The 26805-nt window shown below is 27.6% G+C and overlaps 1 protein-coding gene across 2 annotated transcripts; it reads left to right on the forward strand.

Annotated features, from left to right (window-relative positions):
- The first annotated feature begins 1163 nt into the window (after window positions 1-1163).
- Window positions 1164-8101, forward strand: LOC137820301 (probable L-ascorbate peroxidase 6, chloroplastic/mitochondrial). Of its 2 annotated transcripts, none has more exons than XM_068624296.1 (12): window positions 1164-1647; window positions 1743-1886; window positions 4942-5062; window positions 5137-5237; window positions 5320-5407; window positions 5638-5705; window positions 5797-5883; window positions 6893-6967; window positions 7090-7167; window positions 7258-7362; window positions 7525-7596; window positions 7740-8101. In XM_068624296.1, the coding sequence occupies exons 1-12, from the start codon at window positions 1429-1431 to the stop codon at window positions 7743-7745; spliced, it is 1164 nt and encodes a 387-aa protein (XP_068480397.1). In that variant the 5' UTR covers window positions 1164-1428; the 3' UTR covers window positions 7746-8101. The 2 variants fall into 2 exon arrangements, with proteins under 2 accessions (XP_068480397.1, XP_068480396.1); XM_068624295.1 differs by having other exon boundaries at window positions 1206-1647; window positions 7897-8101.
- The last annotated feature ends 18704 nt before the right edge of the window (window positions 8102-26805 follow it).

The following is a 26805-nucleotide window of genomic DNA, read 5'->3' on the forward strand; positions in this document are numbered from 1 at the left end:
AAGATTAATGATTTGTAAAGTTTTATCTACATTAATCATGAGTGTTTGTAAATTAAAAATCTTATTTTAATGTAAAATTTAAAAGATTAATTGATAATCAGTGAAATTTAAAAACTAAACAAATTGGTTTTCTTATAAATGTTTTGTTTGTAAAAAGGTTTTATTATTATTTATAAGCATATGAATTCATATGTAAAACTATTTTTGAGTGCATGATGAAAATAAAATTAAAACTCTAAAAAAATATGCTTTAAATTAACAATTTAGTATCTTATATATTACTCTCTTAAATAATCATCAATATGATGGAATTACAATTTTTTTTTTAATATTCAACAATTTGACTTTTATATAAATATATTTAATTAAGGATTAAATATGATTTTTATTTGTAATTTTAAAGAGAAATAGATTTTTATTCTTATTCTAAATTTTAAAAATATTTGTAATAAGAAAATTCTTATGAATAGTTTTTTTTACATAATAAATAAAGTTTCAAATAAAATTTTAAAGTGAATTATCTTATAATATTATAATATCTTCATAATAATAAAAAGAAAGCTTTATTATTATTTATAAGCATATGAATATACATGTAAAACTATTTTTGAGCGCATGCTGAAAATAAAAATAAAACTCAACAAAAATCATTCATTAAATTAACAATTTAGTATCTTATATATTACTCTTTTAAATAATTATCAATATGATGGAATTTCAATTTCTTTTGAATATTTAACAATTTAACTTTTATATTAATATATTTAATTAAGGATTAAATATGATTTTTATTTATAGTTTTATTTTTATTCTAAAAAATTTAAAAATATTTATAATAAAAAAATTATTAAAATAAACTTTTACGAATATTTTTTTTTACATAATAAATGAAGTTTTGAAAGCGATTTTTCTTATAATATTATAATTTTTTTTAAAAAATGAGTTATTTCAATAGTTTTTTTTTAAAATTTTAAGAAAATTTAAAGTTTTGATTAAAAAAAACTAATTTCACACGAAACTATATTAACGAATAAGTAATAAATATTTAATCTTTTAATTAATGTTTAGAGACTAATTGGAAAGGAAAGAGAGAAAAAGTTGAGAGAATACTAATGAATTTGATTATTCAGTACAAATTATCCCTTTTCCACTGCTCAGCCTTTAGCACCTTAGATGGGAAGGTGGGTACGTAAACCGATTTGCCTCTTGGGGATTAGATGGGGGCAGTAGGTGGAATTGCGAGTTATATATAGGACTTAAAGAAGCACATCATTCATTATTTTCCAATCGCAGGTTACTATACTATAGTCGTAACTCAGTCACAAGGGTAGCATCTGGCACATCATCATCCGAAACGAGAGGAGAGGCAACCAAATAAACAAAAAATAAAAATCAATATAAATATTAATTAAAGCGCGACCCAACTGAATGGCAGAGCGTGCGTTCCTCACTCCTTCGTCACTGCCTTTACCATCTCAACGCACTCCAACCACAATGGCTCTTTTCAGCGGCGCCGCCTCCGCTCGCATCATTCCCTCCGTCTCACTCTCTTCCTCTTCTCGCTCCTTCTTTTCCCTCTCTTCCTCTTCTCCCTCGCTTCAATGCTTGCGCTCCTCTCCTCGCATTTCGCACCTGTTTCTCAATCAGGTTTGGCTTCGTTCTCTCTTTGATTACTGCGCTTCTGATTGTTTCTTGAATTTGAGATCGTCTTTAAGAACCGCACGCTATGTTTGCTTTTTCAGAGGAGAGCGGAGGTTCGCGTTTCGAGTGGAGGATACGGAACGGTGTCGGCGCCGAAGTCCTTCGCGTCTGATCCTGATCAGTTGAAGAACGCTAGAGAAGATATCAAGGAGCTTCTCAGGTCCAAGTTCTGTCATCCTATTCTGGTAATGTTCGATTCTTACTTTTATTGTTTTTTCGTTTTAACGATCCCTATCCGCTGACTGTTGTATTGCATTTGAATTAGTAGCGGTTTCTTAATTCATTTTATTTTAATGTTAAAAGTAAAGAAGCATGTGAGCTTTATTTTCTTGAATTGCATCGTCATTGGATTTTGCAGCGTTTTCAAATACCTATTTGTTTGATGAGAATGTTATTCTTAGATATGTTGTTGTTTTTTGTACTATATTCTAAAAGTAAAAATTCCCACATTGTCTAGTTCACTCGGCTAGCAAATTCCTTATAGCTTCAAAGTGGGAAATGAGAACTAAACCAGCAAATTCCTTCTATCTTCAAAATGGGAAACTAGAGGCTCGCCAATAGATTTCAGACATGAGATTGAACTTCCTTTGGACTTTGTATGCACGACTCAGTTTAAACTACTGCAGATTTCTTCTAGCATTTCCAAGTTTTTATCATAAGTTTTATTTAAACGGGATACTTGTTTTCCTTGTCTTGCACCCATATCACCACTGTGCCTTGCGAACTTGTCCTATTTCATAATGTTACTCCTCTTTTTCTGTTACGCGTCGGTCAGGTTTGGGTCTTCTATAATTAATCTTGGATTTTCTTTTCTGCTCTTGCTAGTTCTGTAGTCTCGTGTACGAGAGGTTTCTGTTGCATGGCATATCACAGATAAATCCTTAGTTACAGTGCTTATAACAACACTTCAAGAAGTTACCGTGTTCGTGTTTTTAGTCGTATTTTACCACAAGATAGCCATGCTCTACTTGTGCAAGTAACGTTAAATAATCATTCACCAATTTGCAGTGCAACTGATTTTATTTTGTTTTTCTTTTGTTTTTTACTTTTTCTCAAGTTTACTTCTGCTCATGGACTTCATACTCTCTTTTTTTGGTGAAGGCATTTATAATTTTTTTTTCATCTTGAAACATAATGATTGCAAGTGTTATTTTCATCAAGCACTCCCATCTATCAATGTAGAGATGAACCACATAGGCTCTTACATTGTTATTTCGAGATCTAGAGTTTTGTTTGTATCATTGAGCTTTGAGTTGCTACCTTGAAGATATGATTAGCACTCCTAGTCCTCTGTTGCTTGATCCAGAATTGTTTATGATGCTCTACAAACTTGGTGATGCGAAACCTCTTCCATTTAGATTGGCACCCATTCAGTTGTGGATGCAAGATTCTGACTATAAATCTAGGTGGAAATAGGTAAGGCTAATTGGCAAGGGCTTATAGCCTAACCTACATCAAGTCCGGATTAGATGTTTCAGAAAGCAGGTCAAGTGTAGTATATTATTAAAATTTATTTGGTTAAAAAGGTCATTCCTCAAGTCATTTTAGTTTTTTTAGGCCTAGTAGATCGGTCTATTAAATGGTAGTAGAATCGAGATACAAGTAGTGTATCGGAAAGCTGATATTATAAATCGTTTCGTATCGTGAATCGTAAGATTCATAAACATTAAAAAATTTAATATATACTTAAATATATAAGATATGTATACATGCAAGATACAATAAATTATATATATATATATATACCACACAATTTCACCAAAACAACCTCTATGGTGCATACATGTTATTAAACAAATTATGTCTATTTTTATTTACTCATGTTTTAAAATCCACACTGATTCACACAATACAGAATCGTTTCGTTTCGGGATTCAGCGATTCTTTGTGTGAATCGCATGATACAGCTAAGATTCAGGGACGAAAAAGATTCTTCACACGATTCGTATCGTGGGAGGGTGAAACCGTATCGTTTCGTACAATATGTATCGTGAATCGTAAGATACTAACTACTAAATACAAATCCTAATTTTATTAGGGTTTTTATTATATTATATTGGTTATAATGTATTAAAAATCGGATTTTTTTCTTAATTATTAAACATGTTGACCTACATGAAAAGTCAAACTTATAAAATTTATAACATCATTAAAAAATATATTTATATCTTGTTTAACAACTATTAGGGTATCTCCATTGCAAGGTCATAAGTTTAAAATTTAAATCGTATAAGATTCTTCCATTGAAGCAATGGTCATAATAAGACCCTTGGTCATAATAATAATTATTTTATTTTATCTTAAAAGCATCTCCAAGAAGTTAAAGAAAAATATTGTTAAAGTGGGGTCTTACAAGACTCCTGCATTGGAGCAAAAGTTACAATTAAGTCTTAAAATGATGTTAATTAACCTTTCTGGTTCCCAATTTCATTCATAATAAAACAGATGACTACAGCATTTCCCTTATACTTATGATCTGAAGACACCTTGCCTCTTTCTTCCTTGCATATTTCAAAGTATAAAATCCTAACTGCTGATCTGGAACATCCTTAAGGAAATGATTTATAGTTTCTAATTAAACAGTCTTTGCAACGTTTTGGCTTCCTATGGGTTATCTTAAAGTAGTGGAATGTAGGCTTAACTCAATCTCATAAAGCTAGTTTGTAAGGTGAGGTTTGCACTTACTTATATGCTATAATTTGGACTTATCTTTAGTCAATGTGTGCTCTTCAACACACCTCACACCGAGAATTGGACATCTCGAGCATGGGACTGGGGGAACCTAATAGTGGGTGACACAAGGCCCAACACCTTGCTATGATAGACTCTGAATGAATGACTCTTCTACCATCTTAAACTAGTGGAATTTAAGTTTAACTCAACCTCTTAAAACTGGCTTGTAATCTGGTCAGGTTGTTGTCTTCTACTTTTGCTGGACCAACCATATCAATTATTTGTAAAGAGGCTGTTAACTTATCAATTCTGACTTCTAAACTAAACTTGTCCAGGATAGTGAATAGACTTTACAGTGACTATGTTAGTCAAGATGTTGAACTCTGATGAACCATACTATACTGTGGGTTGATGATATATATCTGCTGTATAAACTTGGACCTTTGTCATGCAATTTTAGTTTGTACCATAGATGGGACTTGAATTTGTCATATAATTTTTGTTTGTTTCATTGATGAGATTTTTTTTTATTTCAATAATTTACATACATAAACTTCAATGTGATAGATTCGTTTGGGATGGCATGATGCTGGTACTTATAATAAGAATATTGAGGAATGGCCACAAAGAGGTGGAGCAAATGGTAGCTTAAGATTTGAAATTGAGCTGAAACATGCAGCCAATGCTGGTAATGATTAATTGAATATTGATTATTTCCGAATTATGCTTATGGGTAACATGCCTGATGAACTGCCATATCAGGACTTGTAAATGCATTGAAACTTCTTCAGCCAATCAAAGAGAAATACTCTGGTGTGACATATGCAGACTTATTTCAGTTGGCTGGTGCCACAGCTGTGGAGGTTGTCTCAGTTCTATTTTGGCTTTAAGACTGACTATTGCTTATTTGAATATATTCATTTATCTCATTTTTTTTAATTTCAGGAAGCTGGAGGCCCAAAGCTCCCTATGAAATATGGAAGAGTGGATGTATCTAAACCTGAACAATGCCCCGAAGAAGGGAGGCTTCCTGGTAATAACCATACATCCCGTGGTAGCTTAATTGTTATCTCTTTGCATTGTTCGCTGTAGGACCTGGATTACGTAATCTACTATTAATTTGGGAAAACAAAAAGTGAGAGAAACTGATAGCTATTCATTTATAAGATGCCTATTAATAAACTGTTTTATCATTTGAAGTTGCAAGAAATGTGAGGTTATTTAGTAAATTGTTTTCTGTGGTTATTTATTATATGTATTTAGATGCTGGGCCCCCTTCACCTGCTGATCATTTGCGTCAAGTTTTCTACCGAATGGGTTTGAATGACAAGGTAATTTTCTTTTTGTTCCATAAGGATTAAGGTTGTAAATTGGATTCCGGTCATATGTCAGATTTTGACTTTTAAATTGGTGTTTTTGCAGGAAATTGTTGCATTATCTGGTGCACACACACTGGGGCGGTCTAGACCAGATCGTAGTGGTTGGGGAAAGCCTGAGAGTAAATATACAGTATATTCTCTTCCTTCTGCCCACAAGTTATAAGAATGATTTTGTGCAAGTTGAAACCATATTTTCAAATTTTAATTTTAACATTTGATACTGGTATCCCTTGAGCACCTTAAGCTGAAGGAAATAATCAGAAGTATTGGATATATGTTTTATGTTAAAACTTTTTGATTCGTAGAAGATGGCCACTATTTGACTGCTCTCTTTCATTTCATAACTTAATTCCCATATAACAGCTTCTAGTCACTTAATTGACTGTAATATTTTCATGATTGATGAAAAGATAATGTGTGCCGCAAATTTGAATACTCCAGATTCATGTCAATTTACTGAATTTATTTCTTAATGCGATTTCCCCCATTTCCAAACATTCAGTAGTGTTTCTGCAAGGATTCCAAGTTCCACAGATGACTCACCTTGGGACTTTTTTAATAGTAGGTCTGTTTGTTTAAACCATTTTTAGAAAAAGAAGTATTTTTTTTATTTAAATAATCCCTTTTTGGCAATTTTTACATGTTTGGGTAAATTTATTTAAAAAAGCAAAAGCAGAAAACTGCTTTTCGTAAGAAGCTACTGTTGCTTCTCAAAATAAGCACTTTTCTTATATTTTTTTCTTTTATTTTTTTACAATTACTTCTTTTAGCGCAAAGACAGACAGACCCAATTTAAGTTTGTGATTTAAATATTGATTGTGGTTCCTACTTTACACATAAAAGTTTTGGACTTGCTCTAAATTTGTGGCTTAAGTCTTTGTTGGCCTGCTATAGGAACAATTACTTGTTTATCTGTTGCGCTTTGAAATGAATCCCTGATGAAAGGGGATTCAAAGCACATTGCAAGTACATATCAAGGGTTTTTAAATCAATCACTCTGTTTTGGAGTAGAAGACGTTATTGATGCAACATCTCTAGAATTTTAGCTTTTGTGGTATTACTGATAAATGATAATCAACTAGTTTTCAGTTATACACAATAAAACAGCAGGAAATTCACATGTATTTCTCACTCTACAGAAAGATGGGCCAGGAGCACCTGGAGGACAATCCTGGACAGTGCAATGGTTGAAATTTGACAACTCTTACTTCAAGGTCAGAAATATATTTTTATTTTTCCAGGGAGGGGGTTCGGTTCTCTATCAGGGGGAGTGTTAGAGGAGGGAGGAGTACGGAGAATTTACCCTTTTGTTTTTTGTGACTGTGGTTACATCAAGGACATTAAAGAAAAAAAGGATGAAGATCTATTGGTATTGCCAACTGATGCTGCTCTATTTGAAGACCCATCCTTCAAGGTAAGCTCTGGAGGTTTATTTCGTGGTTATTACAATTCAATTCAAAATTTGTGACATACCAAAACAACAAATAATTTATGAAATATTCAGGTATATGCTGAGAAATATGCTGAAGATCAGGAAGCATTCTTTAAAGATTATGCTGAAGCCCATGCAAAACTTAGCAACCTTGGAGCCAAATTTGATCCTCCAGAGGTCTGTTCAATTTGAATTACTGTTACTGTGCTTTACAAATTAAGATATCAGTTCTTGTGGACTTAACTTCGTTACCTTTCATGTCTGTATATTCAAGTAAATATAACGAGACAGTTAACCTATTTACCAAGTAAGAAGTTTTCTTTGGTATCTCTTTATCAGGGCATTGTGATAGATGATTCTCCAAATCCAAAGGCAGAGAAGTTTGTAGCAGCCAAATACTCCACTGGAAAGGTTCTTATCTTTGCACATATCAAATCTTACTATTCATTTTGTTTATATTGAGAAAATATATTGGATAGCTTTCTATGGAAGACTTGCATAGGATGTATATTTTGCTTATTGTTCATTGTTTTACTTTTCCTGGTTTGGTGCAGGAATAAAAACAAGTGTCATGTTTTCTTGTGCAAGTATCTTTTTGTAATACAAGATGAAGCTATTTTCAAATCATGTGATATATCACATGTAAAATATGGAAGTTTTAAATGAAGAAGACAGGAATAAAATTCAATAGTGTTCCTATTTGAATTGCAGAGAGAGCTATCTGAAGCAATGAAGCAGAAGATACGGGCTGAATATGAGGCCGTTGGTGGAAGCCCAGATAAGCCTCTACAGTCGAACTATTTTCTAAACATCATGATTATTATTGCAGTTTTGGCACTTTTGACATCACTTCTCGGAAACTAGTTGGATTTTGTTCTACTGATTTTTGCTATAATTGCATTGGTATTTACACACTTGTTCTAATTTTTAAAACAATGGTAGCAAGTATTTTCTTGATTGACCAAAAATAAGCACTTGAAAACAGTATATAATTGCGGCAATAAATCATATAATCATGACTTGGTTTGGGATTGGAGGAGTTATAAAAAATTTCTGGGTGGGTAAAACGAGGTGGTAGAATCTAGCATATCGGTATTTGGTACCTCATGACTTGTCAGTTTTTATAAATTATCTCTTTTCTGCTCAGCAAATGAATTATCCTATTTTTTTATCTCTTTCTGCTCAGCACATGAATTATCCTATTTTTTTTATCTCTTCCTGCCTTTTTGCTGACAGAACATTAGAGAGGTGGGTTGGAATGGGAAAATTCTTTATTTCTGTTCTAACCAAGAGGGGATGTCTTTCAACTAGAGCATTTAGTTTAGTCAGAAACAGTGGTTTCCAGTTGAGTTGTTGTTCTACCTTGATCAGGTCATCTTCTTTCCCTTGTATACAGTAGAGTTCTCCCCCCCATTGTCCTTGTATCTAGTCTTGTTTTGAGTTATACTCCCAAATTAATTACAATCCCGCATATCTAGTCAATCTCTATAATTAACGTTCTCTCCTGTTTATGAGAAGTAAATGAGATATTTTTCATTAATTCTAGAGATTGACATTAAGACTATTTAGCCACATGATTGGACTCGGTCCATGACCTCATAGCCCCCTAGTCTCAGGCGTAAGCCAATGAGACTAATAAGTTCATAAACATTAACGGTAGAAATCGACATTAAGATAGTTTCACCACATGATTGGGCTCGGCCCATGACCTCACCTGCAATGTATGTATTAATTTAAAACTCGTTTGGATGAAGCAAAAGCTCGACACCATGCCAAGTTAAGACTTGTGCATGGTTTTTATTTTCTGATGATGACATTTCCTTCACTTGCAATGAATGTTAATTTTAAAACTCATAAACTGGACCGAGCAAGTGCTCGACACCATGCCAAGTTAAGACTTGTGCATGGTTTTCCTTCACATCAAGTTAAGACTTGTACATGGTCTTCAATAAATTGGACCAAGCGAGGTCGACACCATACCAAGTTAAGACTTGTGCATGGTTTTTCTTCACGTTAAATTAAAACTTGTACGTGACCTTTAATAAATTGGACCGAACAAGGTCGGCACCATACCAAGTTAAGATTCACGTCAAGTTAATACATGTACGTGGTCTTCAATAAATTGGACTGAATGAGATCGGTACCATACTAAGTTAAGACTTGTGCATGGTTTTTCTTCACGTCAAGGTACAACCTGTACGTGGTCTTCAATAAATTGGACCGAACAAGGTCGACACCACATACCAAGTTAAGACTAGTGCATGGTTTTTTCTTCATGTCAAGTTAAGACTTATACGCGACCTTCAATAAATTGGACCGAACAGGGTCAACACCATACCAAGTTAAGACTTGTGCATGGTTTTTTCTTCATGTCAAGTTAAAACCTGTACGTGACCTTCAATAAATTAGACCGAACGAGGTCAACACCATACCAAGTTAAGACTTTTGCATGGTTTTTCTTCTAATATGTAATTGATAACTTTAACACAATAAATACATATGAAATTAAAAATACACTGTAATTCTTCATTTAATTCTTCGGAAACACTCATTGATTACAACTTATAAACAAACTGTAATAACAAGTTTTGAAACTAATTAACAATTTCAACCATAATAAAAACTAAGGTTAGTTATATTCCATGTTCTCGGTATACGACCTCCATCTAAAGTTTTCAAGCAATATGCTCCTTTTCCAACAACTTCTTGAACCCGATAGGGTCTATCACCAGAAACATAAACATCCTAATTTAAGAAAATTTAAATTAATTAAAATTATTTGGTTGGTTTTTGCAATTTCCATTTGTCAACCATCCCCAATTGGATATTATTTTAAAACAGGAGGGACTACTATTAAAAAAGTAAAAACATATAAAATAAAAAAGAAACAATGAAACACAACAAACATAAAATAGTGCCTAATAAACTAAAATTGAAAAATTAGCCAAATTTTCTGTTCTTGGTACTTGGCCACGGCCAAACGACATGCTTTCCTTCCTACTTCTTCACAAATGCCATATGGTTTCACTGAAAATATCAACCGCACATATGATAAACACATGATAATTATTTTCATCTTGTCACGTTAAAAACTTTATAAAAACAAGATATAAAAAATCTATAAGAAACAAGAGTATATAACTCAAACACGAGGGTTTGCATGTACAAGATTTGATGTATTGTCTCCCCTTTCTTTTGTGTCATCGTACTTCCTATCACTTACATTTCTAAAAATGGCACAGGATAGATTTATCTGCCCTATGGTAGGCGTCAAAATGTTCTAGCCAAGAGGGATGTCTTTCAACTAGAGCATTCAGTTTAGCCAGAAACAGTGGTTTCCAGCCGAGTTGTTGTTCTACCTTGATCAGACCATCTTTTTTCCCTTATATACAATAGTGTTCTCTCCCCTTCTTCTTATATTTGGTCTTGTTTTGAGTCATATTTTCAAATTAATTACAATCCCGCATATTTATTCAATCTCCGTAATTAACACTCTCTCCTCTCTATGAGAAGTAAATTGGATTTTGTTCATTAACTCCAGAAATCGGCATTAAGACCGTTTTGTCACATGATTCGGCTCGGCCCATGACCTCATAATTTTCAATAATTCTCTTCTTTGAATTCTTTTTTAGCTAACATTTTCATTTTCAATTTCAGTATATCATTCCAAAATTCTGTAGAATTCTCTGAAAATCCATCCAGTAATATTTTCTGACCATGGAAAAAATCCTCTGCAACTCACTCGTCAATTTCATGTTTAGATACATGCTCTTTCACACATTTTCACCATTATTATCAGGTGAAAATCATCTAAGAATAGCAAAATAAAAAACAAAGCCCGTTGAATGTTAATTAGTGTGAAATAGACTGACATTATTTAGTAAGATCTAAGTTTCACCTAATAATAGTGTAAATAAAGAATACTACTAATTTGCTAGCACTTTTTTCTTTTCCCAGTACCTGGACCTCTTTGTATTAGCTGTTATCTGTTGTAGGACAGTGCAGTTAATTGGTTGGACTGGATGTGGCTTTTGCAAATTGCAACAAGTAATGTTAAATTTTTTTACAATATTTCTCTATTATTCCTCTCTATACTTTATAAAAAGCTATTGGATGAAAAAGTAAATGCATTTAAATTCTTCAAATCAAACAGTATTCAATATTTTTCTTTTAGTAAATAGATTTGCTGCGTATTTGGATTTTAAATAGTTATCAATGTTTGACAATGTGTTCTGGTCAAATTGTGTAAAAAGCAACTAATTGTTGCTTCTGCAATCCACGTCTGAGGTGTGTCATGACACGGCTGTTGATAAAACTATTCATAGCTTTAGCCAATTTTTTAATACATTCAATGTAAAATGATATTCCTTAGTCTTGCTAGTTTTATCTTTGAATGTATATTTGGAAGGAGAAAAAAAGGAAGATGAAGGGTTACTTTTAGGGAGAGTTCTCTGTGTCTGAGAGTTACCATAGAAAGTCTCTTTTCTCTTCCCTCTGGTTCATTTTGTTTCATCGATTCAAATGTATCTGAAATCAATAAAAAAAAATTTCATTGCTTCAAATATTGAACCATCCCTGGGAAAAAATGTTGACAGGAACCAATTTTCCAAATGTTGTGTGTAACTTCATCCTGGTGTAGTTAGCTGTTATCTTAAAGCACTAGTCACTTTCTTGAGTCATGAGGAAGTTGAACAGGAAAAAGAAATAACTTTTTCTTTAGTTTGAATTCAACTTCATCCAAGTATGGCAAAACAAAACACGCAGGAAAAAGAGGGTGCGCAAGGATTTCGGCAGCCACGCACTAACAACATTGACAATTTTTTTTTTTAATTTAGTATTATTTTAATTTTGACATTCATTTTGGTTGAACAGACTTTGACTCCTTCCCTCATCTCCTTCCTCTTTTTATAAAATTTATTCGTATTCTGCAGCTTATAAGGAGTAGGTAATTACGTTTCACCATTCTTTTAGTTATTTTCTTGTTCTGTGTAGTCTCATTTTGAATGAATGAGTTCACTTAGGAAAATATATTTGTTTTAAGATAATTCAAGGTGGTGGCGCAAGTACTCAGTCGTAACTAATTTTTATGCAATTCATTGATTAATCATAAAATTCAAGTTGTGCGAGTTAAAAATTTGACTTGTTTGTTAATGACTCGTAGGTAGCCCATTTTTATTACAAGGGTCCAACTAGATTAGTTGTAAAATATGAATAATTGTATTGCTATTTATTTTTGTAGTCGGAATTTTAGAGTCAGAAAGATTTATTAATTATAACATTCTAAAATAAAATAAAAAACAAATCTTAGTTTTTGTTCAAAGGTAATTTTGGAATTGAAAGACTTATGGAGGTACAGGAAGTAGGAAGTAAAACTATGGAGATGAGGATGAAATTGTCGTTGGTGTCAATAGAAGAGGCTTAGGTTAAGTAGGCATATTTACCAAAAAATATTTGAAATTAAAATTGATAGTAATTATTACAATTTAAAACAATTTATTATTTTAATTTAAATTAATAATATGTTTATGATAATAATAATAATTTATATTTGAAAAATGTTACATATTAATAAACTAATTTTACTGAAACTAAATTATGTAGCGCAACAAATTAAATTTGAAAAAAAATGTAAAATGTTATTAAGCTTGTTATACTCATAATTTGTGTATGGAGATTACTATATTACCAAAAAAGAAAATAAAGTAAATATGTCTCGTTTTACAAACTCAATATTTAAATTTTTAATATCCGAGTAGATGATAAAAAATGTCTGTTTCTTAATTGTACAGTGACAAAATCGTAATACAGATAAGCTTAATAATCTGTTCTAAAAACTTTAACTCTTTACGAAACAGAAAGAATATTTTCATGACCATAAAAAAAGGCACCCACTTAACAATCAACTTTAATAATATAATAATAATATTAAGATTTTAAATTAAAAAATAAAATAAATATTATTATTTTGAATTTCAAATAATTTTATTTTTTTTGTCTTTTAGAACCACTCGTCTACCAAAACTTTTGATAACGTTCTTTACCAGCATTATATGAGATGGTATCACTAATGAAATAACTGCGTAAATAAATGAAAGCATGAACATTTATATGAAATATCACTTTCTGTGTGAAACAAACTGGTTGGTCAAAGTAGGAAAGCTGACTGGTGTTGGATGTGAAGTCGTTTGCAACTTGCTTTGATAGTCAGAGTGAAAAGCTGCGAAAAATGGGTCTGTTTCCCAATTAGGAACATGTGGGTTCTTGTGTTGATTATCACTCTCGTAGATGAATCACATTTGGTAAGCTTTTTGTTCCAGTAAATTATGAAGATTCTCTTTCACATCTCCCTCACCATTTTAGTGATCAATGAAAGTGTAAAGTTCATTATCCTTTCCCACTTTTGTGGCGTCAAAACTTCCCAAAACCTTCAAAGTGGTCACACGGCCACTGGACCAAAAAATAAAGTGGCTTGCTGAAATTTTTTTTTTCTATTTTCTTTTTCTTCTTCTTTTATGGCCTCTCACTACTCCAAACAAATTTACATTTCTCCCTAAAATCAAGTGGGAATTTGTTCACTCTTTTCCATTGTGAACGCGTGTAATGCTTTGCTGGTCTCAATGTCCAAGGTTGTACTTGTACATGTATTTGTTTTTCTTTTCTCCAAGGTGATTCAAAGTTTTAAAAACCAAACTTTTGAAAGTAGTAAATGTCCAAGATAGACTTCAACAACATTGCCAAGCATGTGCAGGAATTACACAACTTTCTGTTGATTTATTCGTCGTTTTTAATGGTATTGATTCATTTCTGTGTATGACTTTATAATGTCAATTTTCACACACCATTAGTATATCTTTTGAGATTTGAAATGTTGACTTAGCCTGTAAAAGTATAATCAGTTTGAGATAACAAAACAAAACAAGACATTATATTACATTAAATATAATATTAAAGTTTCATTACTCGTTTAGTTCTTGTATTATCAGAGTCTTTATGTTTTAATATGTTCTTTTTTTTTAATTTATCTGCCATCTAAAATTATTGGAATTAAAACAGAGCATATATACAAATGGAAAATTATACCAATAGAAAAAATAATTGAGTAATTAAAGTGTTCCAAAGATTATCCTGTAATAAACAGACTCCTCAAAAGTTAAGCACGGTATGATTAATCACAATATTATTGTAATAAATAGTTAAAGAATTCATGATTTGCTGTTTTATTACTATCTTCATAAATTACCTTGTGGTAATTTTCTTAAACAGTCTCAAGTCTTTCATGATTACGAGCCCTACTAATAGAAGATTCAAAGAGACAAGAGCAAACCGATAATGTTATATTTTCTTATTACACTTTTTTACTAACTTTATCTATTTTATAAAAAATATATTATTAAATAAATAAGCACATTTCATATTTTAAAATTTTAAAATTCTTGTAAAAGGGTTATTAAAAAGTGTTTGAAAAAAATTATAATTATTCTAAATAAAAACTGATTGAATAAAATTTAAAAGTATTAATACAAATTAATAAACAACTTTTTATTATGGAAATGTATTTTGGTGAATTTTTAACATATAAAGAATCTTAAGTTGTCAACTAAATAAAACATATTAAATACTAAATATGACATGAAAAAAGAGAAAATCTTATTATTCTGAAATCAAATATACTTGTAATAGTAGTCATGATGGAAGATTAATTTCTTTAGAGCAGACCAGAAAGTTAATAGTGGATGTGAGATAGAAGAGAATATATGTTTAAGTAAATCAATAGTTAAATAGTTAATCAATACGTGACTTTAGATTTTTTTTTTCTTTGATTTAACGGATGCATTTTTTATATAGTTTTAGTTTGTATTTATGTCCCTTATTATGTTTTATTGAATCTATTTTATTTATTAGAATTGTGAAAATTTAGATAATGTAGGTCATGGAAGATATATGTAGTGAGATTTGTTTTTTTATGAACAATATTTAGTAAAAAAAATTATAAGGATTGAACCTAAATACTTTTATTTATTATTTTTATTTGCTGATAAAAAAAACTTATAATTTTTTTTCAACGGTTTATTTTATAAATTTATAGTAAATAATTTGTTTACTTTATAAATTATACTATTTTAAAATTTAAAATAAAAAATATTTTTAGCGTGTAAATTGTATTATATTTAAAATTTGTAACACATAAAATTTTTAAAACTGTAAATTATAGTTATAATTTCTATAACAATATGGCATTATTTTTAACTACTGTTAATTTATTTAAAATTTTATTAAAACTCAATTTACAATTAGAGAAGATAAATTAGTAAAGGAGATAAAAGATTAAAAAATCTTAAAAGTACTTCGAAAATAAAACTTCTCAATATATCTATATATAGCTACTTTAATTTATATAGAAAGATGAATATTAAAAAATATAATAATTTTAATTATATAATATTTTATTATTATATTAATACGTGATTGATGTATTACAATTATTTCTTAAAAACTAATTCAAAAATGTAGTGATAACATTTTGGATAAAAAATATAAATTATTTTCACAAATTCTAAAAGTCTTAAAATATTTTACCTCCTAGATCAAATAAGATTGATAAATTGCAATTTTTTCTTATAAATGTGGACAACTTTATTTACACCTATTTATTATTATTCTCCCACTAAAAAAGAAAAAATAAATATTTTCCTTGAAAATCACTCCCGAATTACAAAACCTAAAGACAAACATAATTAAATGTTCAAAATCTCTTATTTCAAAACGACGACAAAAAGGAACAAAGAGAAATGTATAAAATATTAGACCGAAAAACCTAAATGATGACAAAATATCTTATTCTTAAAATGTTAAAAGAATATTCTCTAAAATTGAATAAAAATAAAAATGGTGAAAAGAGATCTTATGACAACAATCTCCTTGGGCCAAATTTGTATGCGGCTTTATTGACTATAATAATTAGGGTATTGATTAAGTTTTTTCTTTTATAAAAAATGGTGTAATTCCTATCTTATTTTATTAAAATTGGTAAATTTTTACAATATGGATAAATAGTGTATGAAAGCATTACTTTAATTTTTTTATTTTTTTTTTCTTTCGAAGCACATCTTTAATACATTTTTTTATTTTTTAAAATCAAGCTTTCAACCATGTTTTTTATCTTTTTATTTATTTTTTTTAAAAAAATCATACTTTGAAGTTTTTTATTTTTTGAAAAAAAAAATTGTGTTTTCAAGTCATGTTCTTTTATTTTTTCCGTCCTTAATGATTATTTTTGTTTTTCTAATAAAATATTATTCAAAGTAACTTCAATGACATATTTATTCTCTTTTTCCTAAATTTTATGTATTAAATGTATTTTTAATCTTTATTGAAAGTAAAAAAAGGTTTTGGACTACTTTATTTGAATTAGAGTGGAAATAAAAAAAATAAAAAAAATAAAAAGGATGAGAAAGAGAGTACAAACTGAAGTTGTTTAGATTGAAGGAAGGTGAAAAGTGAAAGAAAAGGAAGAGAAATATTTTAGATGATTTGATTGAAGTAATATACTAACTGTATATTAATATATTTAAAAAATAATTTGTAAATTTATTTTAAAAATAATTTAATCTAAAATTTACTTCTTAAAAATACAAACTAAAGTTAAAATAAATTTTAAATTAAAATATAAAGTTTTCATAAATTAAATTAAATTCCAAAAATGAAAATATATTAAAATATAAAAACAAAAAAAATTAAAAATAAGATAATATACAATGTTCATAAATAAATATTATATCTCAATAGAAAAATAAATATCAAAATTTAAATTATTTTAATTAACTAATTATTACGTTTAAAATATAATTATTAATAAAATATTAATAATAATCTATTATATCAAACAATTAATTAATTACATTAAAATATAATCGATTATCTTAATTTTGTAACTTTCACACATATCTTCTGTCTTCTATCTTCATTTAAATCAGTTTTCCTTTTTTTTTATGTTTCTAATATTTTACATTCTTATTTTTTTTTTCAACTTTCTTTATATATTAGGAGAAACACAATTGTTCTCATGTATCTGTATCTTTTAAATATTTTTTATATAAATATTATTATATTATAAATTTATAATAATTTTTAATTAATATATATTTTATATGGAATTCTCTTTATATATTATTAGTTTTTTTAATTTAAATTTTTTGTTTAAATTTCAAATTTTTATTTTTTTTTCATTCCAAATTTTAATTTAAAATTAAAAAATTTACGTCTCTTAATGTCTATTAAAAAGATAAAAAGAAATTATATTAAATTTTATGCACATTAGTAATTTTTGTAACATTCGAGACATAGTTAATAGCAAGGAAACAAATTTTACTAATCTCATTATTATTACTTTAAATTACATAAAACAAATAATTATATATATATATATATATATATATTCAAATCATTTATAAACCAAAATCTATTAAAGTTATTATTCCTTTCGTACGAATCTATACTTGCAATTTCATATATATTTATATCAAACTTAAACACTAAAGTTAAATAACGATCTCAAATAAATGGATAAGTGAACTTATATAAAAAAATATATATACAATCTAAAACATAATAAATATGATAAAACATACTCAAATTTAATAAATATGTAATATATATATTCATTGTATATTGAAAACATTAAAAAAAGTCAATAGTCATAAGATTGATGATTTAAAAAATAATATATTAAGTTTGAAAATTTATGATTAAAAATTGTCATATCTATCAAAGTGTATTTAACGATCAAATTAACTTGCACCACTTTTAAAACTAACTAAAATCAAGATAAAATATTATTTATATAACATGGTAATATTATTAAGTGATATTTCTTCATTTGAATCACATTCCTTATAAAAAAACTCAATATCTCTTGTTAGGATATCATTCAAATGAAAAGTTGCGTGAGCAAGATTCTTCTGAAATTTTAACAAGAATAAGATTTAAACAATTTCTCCCAAATGGACTATCACATAATTAAGAGTGAAAATAAATATACTAAAGCTAATTTCTCTTAAGTGGATCCTCTTTGAGTGAAAACTTATTAAAAATAATCAATTTCTCTTAAAAAATTCCTTACTCAATCAAAAAATCATTATTTAAACAAAGAATGCAAATGTGTCACTTAAAAAAACCTAAAATTTTTACCAAGTTATCGATTTCAGAAACTAAATTTTAAGAATGTTACTTTGTCTCAAACTAAAACTAAAATTATGTTTACAAATATGCTCATAAACTTTTTGCACATCAGAACTAAAATTACTACTCCATGAAAAATTCCAAATATGCTCATAAACTTTTTGCACATGTTATCATAACTTAAATTACTATTCCATGAAAAACATAATAATAAAACAACTATTAATTACTACATGGAGAGAGATCAGAAGTTTAAGAACTTGCATTGAAATCCAAGTCACAAGATAATTACACTTGCCAATATCAACTTCAAAGTAAGAATTATAATTAACTACATCATTAATTAGAGTTTAAACATATCTAAATCAAACCACTTATTCCAACATTTCAAATGCCCTAATAGTACAACATTCTCACAACATCGAATATCATTTGCCAACTAGAATCTAAACTTAATTCAAGAACTAAAATTGAGCTTTAACTCCAATTTTAAAACAAAACTTTCTTAAAATCTTGACAAAATGTTAATTTGATCCACATATTTATTACATGCATCGTTTAAAATCAAAATTAGAATCTAAATTAAAGTTTATTTTCCTTGCCTTAAACTTTCCTCTTATACTAACTAAAATTTGGAAAACATGTCGTTTAAAACCAAAATTAGAATATAAATTAGAGTTTATTTTTCTTGCCTTAAACTTTTCCTCTTATACTAACTAAAATTTGGAAAGCATAATTGAAGCAAAACCCCAGAAAAGCTTATTGTCTACCTAAAATTAAAATCTCTAACCATCAAACACTCCAAAGTGAAGCTAGAAACTTTATTTTCCATACAACCCCAACCCATAAGTCATGCATGAGATATTTTAAGATAAAAGATGGAAAATAGAAGAAAGGAAGAAGAATATACCCTAGCCAATACTCAAAATTGTTGTTCTATATACCTCCTTTATACAAATAACCAAAACGAAGGAAAAGAGAGATTGATTTTGAAGTTTTAGAGGGAATGAGGAGGAATATCAATTTCTATTTACACTCCTCTAACTCACTAAGTTCACCCCATTCCTTTATCTTTGAGTCTAAAAGCATTATCAACCCAAAATTATAAGTTCGGTCTAGTGTGTAATTGAATTAAATTAAAAAAATTGATTATTTGTTTTATTGGTGGAGAATAGAGAGAGGCATCTTGGTAGCCGAAAAAGAAGCGAAGATGCCTACGATTTTCTTCATACCTTCTTCAAAGCCGAATAAAATGAAAGAAAGGAAAATTACTTTTCCCTTTCATGACTTTTCGTACAAAGCTAATAGCTTTCTCAATTTATAAGCTTTTTTCGTCTTTCTGTTCAAATTTGCTCCATCCATGTATTTTAGATTTTTAGTTTTGTTTTACCTAAAGTTTACCATTATCAAACCAAGCTTCTCTTCTCGACTTCGGCTTTCTTCTTCGTTACCTTATGCAAAGAAAGTTAATATAATTTAATCTATGGGAGGTGCATCTTCCAAATTCTTAATCATAATATACCATGAGATGAAAATTTTATACTATTATCCGATCATGATTTAACAAATAATTATAATTTTTTTTATAATATTTTGTAACGACATTAATGGTTACATAAACAAATAAATAAATATTATAAAAAAATTAATAATATCAACTTTGATGTGAGAATGTGACTTTTATATAATGAATTAGTTTTGAATAATGAATATTAAATGTTGAAGTTTCAAGTATTTAAATTAGAAACTTAATTATTTAATTATTTATTTTATAATTTGAGTATTTTCTTGAATTTATTTTTTAAGATTTGATTGTATTTTTTTCTAAATTATGAGTGAATTATATATTATTTTGTCAATGAGTTTAATTTTGTAAGTAAGTTTTCACTATAATTTTAACCATTACACAAGTCAAATTTTGTTGTCATGTTATGATTATTATTATACTTATTTATATGATTATCAATGTTAATATAATTAATAAAATAAAAATTAATAATATTATTCATATATTTAATATCACTAATATTATTAAATATTATTACTATTAAATATTATAAATAGTGTTAATATTATTAATATTATCAATAATATTAATTTTATTAATAATATTTTGATTATTAATTTTATTAATTTTGTTATATTATTAATATCATTAATACTATTAATATTACTAATAATATTATTCTTATTATTAATATAATACTAATTATATTATTATATTAATATTATTAATTTTATAATATTAATAATATGTATACTTATTAGTTATGATTATTATTATTTATGAATATTAATTATGATTTTATAATTATTCATATTATAATAATATTTTTAATATTATGTATATAATTATTTTGATAATAGTTAGTAGGTAATAGAGATTTGTAGGTGATAATTGGTAAGTAATAGAGATCCGTGGGTAAAAGTTAGCAGATAATTAAGATTTGTGGGTAATATACGTAGGTAATGTTGTCCATGGATAATATTCGTAGGTAATGCTGAATTTACCTATAGATTCAAATCAGTGGATAAAAATTCGTAGATATTACTTTTTTTTTTTTGTAGTGTTTTCTTCTACTCTAATATATTTGACTATATGTTTAATATGTTGATTGTTTGTGTTTTATTCTATAAAAAGGTTATCTCCTAATCATCTTAAATATACTTTTTTTTTTAATTTCTACACAATTTTATTATGAAGCTACTCATTCTTCCTTATTAATGAAAAGTAATACATGATAAGTAATACATGATTTTTAATATTTTACCTATAGAAAAACATCCATTGGATATAAATGGGTGTATAGGTGTATAAGATAAAGTGTAAATTCAATGGAGATATTGAGAGATAAAGACACTTCTAGTAGTAAAAGGCTACACACAATTGGAAGTGGTTGACTACATGAATACATATTATCCTCTTACAAGGCTCACTATAGTCCGTCTTGTCATTGTCGTTACTACTATAAAAAAAAAAAAACTGTCATCTTAATCAATTAGACATGGATAAAAAAAATTACATGGAAATTTGAATAAAAAAATATACATGAACATACCTCAAGGTATGACTCCTTTCAAGATTAATCAAGTATATATTGTTTGACCATGTTCTTATATAACTTAAAACAAATTAGCCAACAATGGTTTGAAAAACTCACTAATTTTCTATTGTTTATCAATTTTATTCAATCTAAATTTGATAGTTCTTTATTCACAAAGAAAACAAATATTTCTTTCATTACTCATATTATATAGGTGGATGACATAAGAGATTGTATAATTGATATCAATGATGTTAAAACATTTATAAATAATGCTTTCTAGAAAAAAGATATCGATCATCTTAAATATTTATGAAGTCTTTGAAATTGCTTGATCACATAAAGGGGTTCATATATGTTAAAGAAAAAAAATTCTTTAGACATTCTCGCAGATGAATGTATGTTGAGGGTCAAGTCTATTCCTAATCATATAACAAAAGATATGAAGTATGTCTTTGAAGATAACATAGATATACATGGTAAAAAGGAATATAGAAGGCTAATAGGTAAACATAGTTATTTAACTAATATTAGGCTCAACATGTACATCATCGTCAAGTTCCTCACAAAGTATACAAAAGCTTCACCATCTCAAAGGTAATTTTCTCCTTCTAAAGGATTCAACAATTCTAATTGGACTTCTTGTGTTAACACATGTCGTTTAAATCTATAAAAAAAAATCATAATTTATTATTCAAATATTTTTTAATAACAAGGATAAATTTGTAAACTTACAATAAACCATTATCATAAATTAATTTTATCATCCATTAATCCAAGCAATCTCACATATCTTCACAAATCCACTCCCTGCTCTCTCTCCCCTCCTCACAAATCTCCTCTTCAATCCAAAGACATAAGAAAATAATAAAAAGGTTTTTTTTTTCTTAAATGTTCTCCAGACAAGAGAATAGTAAAAAGGTTAGTAAAAAGGTTTTCTTTTTCTTAAATGTTCTGCAATCATGTTCTTGCTATCTGTTTCGCTTTCTTTTCTTTCATAAGCTTCATGATAAAACTCCATTAGCTACCATACCACAAAAGGGTACTGCTGCTTAAAAATTATACAAACTCATTAAGAAAAATCAAATTACAAGTTAAAGTGTTAAAAAACTGAAAATTTATTTATTAATCGATTAAAAAGGTTGATTAATAAACTAAATGATAAAAATATAGAGAATTGTAAAGTTGCTCTTAATGGTAGAAGTTATTATTGTTACACATAAAACCCTAATCCTGAAAATGTGTCCCCAATAAATGTTTGAGAAACGAAGATATTTGTAGCCAAGGAAAGAAAAAAAAACCATTTCGGCTGGCAAAGTGAGAAAGGAAAAAAGATAATGAAATGCATTGGTCCAATGTATGTATGCATGCATGGGACCCTCTGTATAATTGCTGTGTGGTTTCTTATATATAAATTTGTTTGTTGATTAAAAAAAGTTGCATGTATATATTCAGTGATGGGACCCTGAGATGCTTCATTTTCTGAATGAACTGCACGAGAATTAGATTCTGCTGTTGACAAATTAAGGAACCAATTAAGAAGAACTTTCTCAAATCGTAGAAAAATTCAATTCTATCTCCGAATCTTTTCCTTTTCATTTTCAAAAGGTCCACACTTTGAAATTTGAATTGTTGGAACTTGAACTTCGAGTTAATGTTTATGGATTTCATTTGGACCTTGTTGTGCTTTTCTACACACATTCCTGGGAACACTCAAACCATGTTGTTGGAAACATTACGAGAAACACATTTCTTTTCTTTTTTTTGTCTTTTTTGTATTTTTTTAAAAATTAAGTAAAACACCTCATTCCATCCACAATGATTGCTGTCTTAGTTCTAATAAAAATCTAAATTTCTAGTAAAATACTCTTTTTTTTTCTTAAATTGTCTTCTAATTAATTATTTCCTCTCTCCTTCAAAACAATATATTTATTGAGACTGAAAAAAATATATTTTAAAAGCGTTGTATTTACTATTATTCTTATTATATGTAAAAACTTTAAATTTCATAGTCATTGTAGAACAAAAATATATGGTAAGAAAGAGTACATCATTTATTGATATACTCCTCCTCGTATTTAAAGTTATCACATAATATTTATGAGGAATTTAATATTATTGAAAAATAGTATATTAGCTCGTACAATACAAAAAATATGACAATCACTATATTATATATATAATTGAGAAGCTAAAATATGAAGAGTTAGCCTAATTAATTTTAGAGTTAGTACTACTACTCATTTTTTAAAGGATCCCATAGTATTAAACAAAAATCTTTTAACCTGTTTTTTTTAAGATAAAGTTTATACTTATTTATTATATATTATAAATTGATTTTATATAGATTGAGGTCAGATTTATAGCAATATTCATGCACAAACACACCTATTAAAACATTTCACACGTATAATATTAAAAGCACAGTATCTCTCTCACAATTTTAAATAATACAAGAAAGATCTATAATGAAGGAATCATATTCAAGATTATAAATTTAAAATCTTAATTTTTTAAAATGTAAAGTATGCTAATTTAAGACTCATAGTTTTAATATTCCATAACAATAATCATTCTTAATAACTTATGATAATATTAAATGTAATAATTAAACATTTTTATATTAAAGAACAAATAGCATATAATTAAATGTGATTTTGACAAAATATTTGCATGAAAAAAGAAAAAGCCATGAGATCTTTAAAATGAAGTGGTATAATAAAACTCGCAAAAAGTAACATAAAATTCAATATTATGAGTTCTATATTAGAGATGACTTGATATTAAAGCTCTTAATTTATTTTTTCAACTAAATTCATTTCAAATAATATTAAAAAAATAAGATATTTATAATTAAAATGCTAAAACTCTTTCCATAAACCTAATGAAATTCAGCTTATAGATATCATATTAATGAAACGGTTTCGTAGAATAAATAAATTTTATTGTATGATATTTTTACATTTATTTATTTTTTATTGTCGAAAAAAAATTATTAAATATTTGACAGTGTATCTAAATAATTCCAAAATAATTTACACTCGATTAAAAATATTAAATTATGTCAAAAAGATTTATTTTAACTACTTTTATATATATATATATATATAAATGAATATTTTTGTAATTATTAATGCATAATGTAATTTATTTAAATTAATTTTTTTAATTAATATTAGTGTTCTGCCGAAATAGTGAATGTCGGGATACCTTTTCATTTTGACATCTTGACATGTATATCATATACCGTGATATAAACGATATCTCGACATCTCAACACATGTTGTTTAGATCTCATCAACATTGTGTAAGGATTAACATCTTTAACAAATAATGTATGATAAAACACCGTCAAATTATGATCAAGTAACGATTGAGTTTTATTGATTCTATATTAATCACCCTCTAATCAAAGTCTAACGCGATTACAATAAATAAGTAAACACCTTAATGACAAAAGATAATCAAAACTCTAATCTCACACAAATTTGAACGTCAAGATATATTTGTAAATACCGTATCAAGATTCAGAAGGTGTGAAAGGTTGTTAGAAACTTTCGACTTAATTATGTAAAAAATATTCTATTAATTATTAAATGTTAGAAATACTTAATGTAACATATTTGATACAAAATTTATTAAATTTTATATTAATAATAGAATAAAATAAGGTCATAACTATATGCATAAAAAAAATTAGACTCTGTTTTTTTATCACGATCCTGCATGCATAATTAATACAGGTATACATATAAGTATTGAAAAAATATATAAATAAAAATGAAAGTTGTTATAGACAGGGATATAACATTGAAATATCTGAATTTGTTTTGGACACTGATAGATATATATACAAGTGGGTATAATATCTTACATATACTCTGGTGGATCCCTAGTATCAATGTCAATGACGCCGACAAAGTGTTCCTGTTTTTTATTACAATAGCAGCTCAATCTTCACACGGATTATCTCACACACTCTTTAAAAATAATAAAAGAAAAGAGGAAGAAAATGTCCAATATGAAATATGATTTTATTTTTAGGTGTAATTAGGTAAGCCAATAATTCGATAAGTTGGTATATATAATATTTAGGTATCATCCGCTCATAGTATATAATAAACAAATTGTGTTTAATCTTTATTATATAAAAAGTAATTCAATAAATAAAAAAGGGAGAAACCAGGAAGGTGAGGGTGATAAGATTGTTGTTAATTGACTTATTAAAAAAGTGGTTGAAAATGGTTTTCTTGTGTGGTTTTGTGATGCATTTCAGGTACTCTTAAAACTAACCAAAAGAGACAACCTTTGGTGAGGACAGAGACATTAATAGCAAGTTATGTTACTGCACAAATATTGTAGGTCCTCTTCCATCCTAGTCAACAATGACGTGCAGGTGGGGCTCATATTATAGGGTATAAGTTCCAACCAACGAACCAACGATAGTTTGTTTGTTGAAGACAATTACTGAAGCAAATTATCTTTCTCCATCAACCCTAAAAACCAAAATGCTACAACTATCATAAACTCTAGTATAGGTCATTTGCTATTATGTGACTACTTTGAATGTAAATAGGTGGTTCGAACTTAAAGTTAAAATGATTTATTTTTTTATCAGCAATACAAATTAATTCCTTCAATTTTAAGATAATTCAATTCTTATAAAAAAATAAAAAGATTTAATCATCTAATTCCTTTTAAATAGTTATTAAAAATACTAATATTAACAAAAACGAATTGCATCATCAAACTAAAATGAGTAAAAACATATAAGAAAGTCAAGACACTTTATAAAATATTGTTATATCAATTATTGAATTTGAGATATTATTTATTTTGTAATTTAAAATTATGTCATAATTTTATTTAAGATATTATTTATTTTGTAATTTAAAATTATGTCATAATTTTATTTTTAAAAAACGTTTTGATGGATTAAGAAAGTAAAAAATATTTAAATTATCTTTGATTTTAACTCTTAAACAATGTTATATTATTGAATATATTGAAATAACAAATTTTATTTAAAAAAAAAAATTCAGTTAGTTATTTAGATGTTATTTTCCTTCTTCTCATGCGAAATAACCACTTCACATCTAGCTTTTAACTTTGTGATTATAAAGAAAATTATATGTTGACACTTTCTATCAATACACTCTTATTTAACATCATTTAATTTTGAATAAATGTTTACATCACATTTAGAAAACTATCATTTGCCACGTGAACTTCATTTGTGTAAGACAATGTCAGATTAGAAATTTTTTAAAAATAATGTGAAATAAAAAATTTCCATTATCAAATTAGGCCACAAAATTTACCCTCTCCACTAATTGCACAAACTTTAAATAGTAAGCTAATTGTAAATATTAAATTAAAAATTAGAAAAAAGTAGACA

This window comes from Phaseolus vulgaris, chromosome 9 (genome assembly GCF_000499845.2).
Source record: "Phaseolus vulgaris cultivar G19833 chromosome 9, P. vulgaris v2.0, whole genome shotgun sequence".
Classification (NCBI taxonomy): Eukaryota; Viridiplantae; Streptophyta; class Magnoliopsida; order Fabales; family Fabaceae; genus Phaseolus; species Phaseolus vulgaris.

Excerpts from the sequence above, each read along its gene's own strand:
- LOC137820301 (XM_068624295.1), top strand. The coding sequence starts at position 1,429 with ATGGCAGAGCGTGCGTTCCTCACTCCTTCGTCACTGCCTTTACCATCT. Across the intron at positions 5,706-5,796 it reads GAATGGGTTTGAATGACAAG|GAAATTGTTGCATTATCTGG; the intron begins GTAATTTTCTTT and ends GTGTTTTTGCAG. Across the intron at positions 7,597-7,896 it reads CCAAATACTCCACTGGAAAG|AGAGAGCTATCTGAAGCAAT; the intron begins GTTCTTATCTTT and ends TTTGAATTGCAG.